Genomic DNA, 4,873 nt, shown 5'->3' on the forward strand with positions numbered 1-4,873 from the left:
GTCATGTGGCCGGCATGACTAAACACCAAGGTGCACAGAACGCTGTTCCCTTCCCACTGAAGTGGTACCTATTTATCTACTTGCAATTAGCTTTCGAACTGCTAGGTTTGTTTGACCTCCTATACAATAAACTATTTTCATTGTTCACTCTGCCTGGTCCTCACGCCTGTTATTTGGCCAAAAGGGAGGTCTGAAGGTCTTGGGAGGGTGCTCTGGGCCTTCTCAAGGGAGCCTGGAACCAGAGTGGTGGCAGCATCAGGTGACACCCCACCTGAGCTGTGACAGTGTGTTTGTCTACTAATATAATGGGAAACTGTAACAGTAAACAGCACGTTGAAAAGCCTTTCTAGGCACATGAAATAATCCACTTTCAAATTGGATGTTGCCAGTTCACACAGTAAAAATCCATTTGGAAAGTGGATTGAAAGTGGATTATTTTGTGTGTGTGACCGCAAGGCGTAGTTTAAAAAATTGGGGAAAGATTGCAGGTGTTACAAAGGGTGTGGCTGGCGGTTCACTTTTAACTGGAGATGCCAGGGATTGAACCTGCCACCTTCTGGAAGATTCGTGAAATGAGTGGTCAGCCGGGCACTCATTGAGGATATGATGATGTTGGACTTCCCCTTGAAAATGTCAGAATTTCCTAAGCAATATTGGAAAAGTCTTGATACACAAATTGATGTTCATAAGAATCATTAAATATTGTCAATTTTATCACAGTGTTTCTTTGTTCGATAGTATGAACCGTCTGTGTGCCAAGCAGGGGCTCTGCAACTGAGTCAGGGCCCCTCTTCTAATTAATCAGGAGGGGCTTTCTTTACAGCAAAGGGAAAACTGTCCGTTTTTTTCCTTTAACCCTTTCTCCCCCTCAGCCCATCACGGGCCAGACATCGCTCAGCCTTTCAGCTTTGAGAGCGGCCAACACTCCCGCTGCTTTGTGAGCGATTACCTCTGGAGCCTGGTGCCTACCTCCTGGTGACCAAGACGCAGGCTGGGAAATCGATGCATGCGTGCGGCGGGCGTACCAGAGCCTACTGCCTGGAAAGCATTTGTCCTTCTGTGCTGTTTTCGCTTTAAGGGGAGTTGTGTTTTTACGAACAAATAAACCGAAACGAGTACGAATCACAAAAAGTAATTTTATTTGTGTGAAAAGCGTGAATCAAAAAACCCCGCTTCCGTTTATAATCTTGTCGGGCGCAGGGCTGCTGGAACAGGAAACTTCCCCCCAAGCAATGCTCACCCAGGCTAGCACCTGCTGTTCCCTGTAGGGACTGATAAAAACAGCTTGGGCCTGGCCACACCTGAGTGCTCACGTTCCCACCGATACTGTCACTTACCTGCAAGAGCATCAGTCATGTACGAAAAAGCCTGTCCCTCCCACTCTGACCAGTTCTCTTCTTCTGCTCGTTACACTTTCTAAGGACCTTCTGGGGAGGCGAGAGCCAGGAGTCCCTGCTCAAAATGTCTGCAGAACTCAGCACTCGCAGAGAGATGCTGCCACCACCTCAGCATTCGCAGAGAGATGCTGCCACCACCTATCCCTGCAGGTATGTCAGGAGCAGGGACCTCCCCCGGCAGTAGGTGATTTGATTTCAGAAGACTACAACCACAATGTGCAGTAGGCATTTTTGGGGTGGTTCCTTCGTGGATTGACGCACCATCCCCCAAAGTCCAGTCTAACACTCAGGGGTCCCCGTGATCAGCGGCTATCGCTATCCTGACAGACAAGAACACAAGACTAAGAGCTGTCCGTTGGGAGGGGTTGCCTCCCAGAGCAGTTTAAATAGGTTTGGAAGCCCTTTTGGCACTCTCCTGGGGTTCTGGCAGAAAAGGACTTAGCAGCTCCATCTTAATACTGGGACCCCCTCCCGGTCATTTCCCTTCTTCCCTGGTGCTTTGACAGTCACAGTTGTCCACCTGCTTCCGGCAGGGCTCCATGGTTATCGCCACCCCCACGCCACTGCGCCCCGAGGTCATGTGTGTCACTTCGGCCCACGTATCGGTGGTGGGGTCGTAGCATTCCACGCTGGCCAGGAAAGTCTCTCCGTCGTAGCCACCTGTAGGAGGAGAACACCAGCGATTAACTCGTAGGGTGGAGGATCACATGATCCGGAGGACGCGTAGCCCATGTATACAACGTAAGAACCTAAGAGGAACCAATGTTGGATCAGGCCAATGGCCCATCTAGTCCAACACTCTGTCACACAGTGGCCAAAAGCACCAGGTGCCATCAGGCGGTCCAGCAGTGGGGCCAGGACACTAGAAGCCTTCCCACTGTTGCCCCCTACTTCCCAAGCACCAAGAAGACAGAGCATCACTTGCCCCAGACCAAGAGTTCCTATCTATACCTTGTGGCTAATAGCCTTTGATGGACCTCTGCTCCAGATGTTTATCCAATCCCCTCTTATAAGAACATAAGAGAAGCCAATGTTGGATCAGGCCAATGGCCCATCTAGTTCAACACTCTGTTACGACCACTGGCTCCTCGCCACCCAGCTGTCTACCTGCCTAAGAATCGAATCACCAACTACTAAGAGCCCCCTTCCCTCCCTGCCAAGGGATGGTTCCTTGGTGCGAACGGATAACCTCATGCACGGCCCTCAGCATTGAACTAGTTAGGAAGCAATGTTCATTTTTCCTACCTGCCCAATGGCAGGAATTTACTATCCATGTGCTAAGGTAGTCTAGGGTACAGTGGTTTACAACTCTCTCGCAGTGAGTGAATTTGCAGTTTTTCTTGTAGGAAAAGAAGATATCCCTAGTTTAGAATTCCGTAACTGTGCTCGGTGCTTCTATTTTAGCCACTGCCTTAAGTTACAAATTGATGCACTTCCTGTTGTTAAATCAGTAAAAGATAGTGAGACTTGATATCAACGCAAGTACTGCATATATTTCAATCCCCCCCCCCCAATTTCTATTTCCATTCACCTAAGGGGAAAAAAGCAACAGCTTCTCATCACCAACTTAAAATTTCTAGATATTTTACATCTCTAGAAGAGGAGGAGGAGATTGGATTTATACCCCATGGCCCTTCACTACCCAAAGGAGTCTCAGAGTGGCTTACAAACTCCATTCCCTTCCCCTCCCCACAACAGACCCCCTGTGAGGCAGGTGGGGCTGACAGAGCTCTGACAGAAACTGCTCTTTTTCAAGGACAGCTCTGACAGAACTATGGCTTGCCCAAGGTCATCCAGCAGGCGCAAGTGGAGGAGTGGGGAATCAAACCCGGTTCTCCCGGATTGGAGTCTGCGCACTTAACCACTACACCAAACTGGAATCCATTAAAAAGAGAAGAAGAGATTGGGTTTACATGCCGCCCTTCACTACCCAAAGGAGCCTCAGAGAGCCTTACAAACTCCTTCCCCTCCCCACAACAGACACCCTGTGAGGTAGGTGGGGCTGAAAGAGCTCTGACAGAAACTTACTTTGACAAGCCTTTAATGGCATACGTATATGAGAGATATAGGAGATAAGATTAAATATAGATCGGAAAATACAAATCCATATAGGGTAAATTTGGAGCTACGGCGCAGAAAAACAGCATGAAAGCAGAAAAACCTAATGGTTACTTATCAGAACGTATAGCCATAGCACTAAGAAGAAACCTTGCTACTATTTCGGTTATTTCCATATCTGCTCTTTTTGAAGAACAGCTCTGACAGAACTGTGGCTTGCCCAAGGTCATCCAGCCAGGTGCAAGTGGAGGAGTGGGAAATAGAACCCGGTTCTCCCAGATTAGAGTCCGCGCACTTAACCACTATACCCAATTTAGGTTTGTTGTTCGGTCGCACAGTCGAGTCCGACTCTTCGCGACCCCATGGACCAGATCACGCCAGGGCCTCCTGTCCTCCGCCGTCCTCTGAAGTTGGCTCAACTTCATGTTCGTTGCATCTATGACACTGTCTAACCATCTCATCCTTTGCCGTCCCCATCTTCTTTGACCTTCAGTCTTTCCCAGCATCAGGGTCTTCTCCAGTGAGTGCTCCCTTCTCATTGGGTGGCCAAAGTATTTGAGCTTCAGTTTCATTATCTGGCCTTCCAGGGAACAGTCAGGGTGGATTTCCTTTAGGATTGACTGATTTGATCTTCTTGCAGTCCAATGGACTCTCAAGAGTCTTCTCCAGCACCATAGTTCAAAAGAATCTATTCTTTGGTGCTCGGCGAAAACACCAGGTTTTTCAGTCCCACTGAAGATCCCAGCAGCCACTGGGCCTGGGAATGGCACTGCTCTTGTCCATGTGTGACAGTTTCATGTCACAGTGGCCTGATTGCTCCCCAAGTAAGACCTCGATGCACTGAAAGTTGCATATCTTGAAATGGTACCCAAATGAGACGAACTCACATGAACATGCACAAAGCTGCCTTCCACTGAATCAGAAACAAACAAGCACTGTGATTCACGGCTGTGTTTTATATTACGATACTGTAGCACGGCTTCTGTAATAAGTTGTAGTAAATTACCTAGGGGCAGTGTTCCCTTGGAGGAGGAAGAGATTGGATTTATACCCCGCCCTTCACTACCCAAGGGGGTCTGAGAGCAGCTTACAAACTCCCTTCCCTTCCCCTCCCCACAACAGACACCCTGGGAGGTGGGTGGGGCTGAGAGAGCTCTGACGGAAACGGCTCTTTTTCAAGGACAACTCTGAGAGAACTATGGCTTGCCCAAGGTCATCCAGCAGCTGCGAGTGGAGGAGTGGGGAATCAAACCCGGTTCTCCCGGATTGGAGTCCACGCACTTGTCCACGACACCAAACTGGCTCTCAAAATTAAGGGGGCGGAGCCGAGATACCCCTCTGTAGCTATGGGCCTACTTCCAGGGGGATAGCTGGGTTGTGGGGGAATTAAACAAGAGCCCAGGGGTACCTTAAAAGCA

General features: G+C 49.1%; 2 protein-coding genes across 2 annotated transcripts in view; one reads left to right on the plus strand and one right to left on the minus strand.

The window, feature by feature from the left end:
* The window catches only part of SPC24 (SPC24, NDC80 kinetochore complex component), a 16,006-nt gene extending 14,902 nt beyond the window's left edge, over positions 1-1,104 (plus strand). Inside the window, exon 7 of the mRNA XM_015425893.1 lies at positions 873-1,104. Within this exon, the coding sequence (XP_015281379.1) occupies positions 873-979 (107 nt within the window). The 3' untranslated portion in view covers positions 980-1,104. The remainder of the gene's footprint in view (positions 1-872) is intronic.
* Positions 1,105-1,148: 44 nt separating this feature from the next.
* Positions 1,149-4,873, minus strand: part of KEAP1 (kelch like ECH associated protein 1) — a 25,292-nt gene continuing 21,567 nt past the window's right edge. The window contains exon 5 of the mRNA XM_015425890.1: positions 1,149-2,057. Within this exon, the coding sequence (XP_015281376.1) occupies positions 1,873-2,057 (185 nt within the window). The 3' untranslated portion in view covers positions 1,149-1,872. The remainder of the gene's footprint in view (positions 2,058-4,873) is intronic.

The sequence above is a fragment of the Gekko japonicus genome, unplaced genomic scaffold (genome assembly GCF_001447785.1).
Source record: "Gekko japonicus isolate JY-2015 unplaced genomic scaffold, Gekko_japonicus_V1.1 scaffold2862, whole genome shotgun sequence".
Taxonomy (NCBI): domain Eukaryota; kingdom Metazoa; phylum Chordata; class Lepidosauria; order Squamata; family Gekkonidae; genus Gekko; species Gekko japonicus.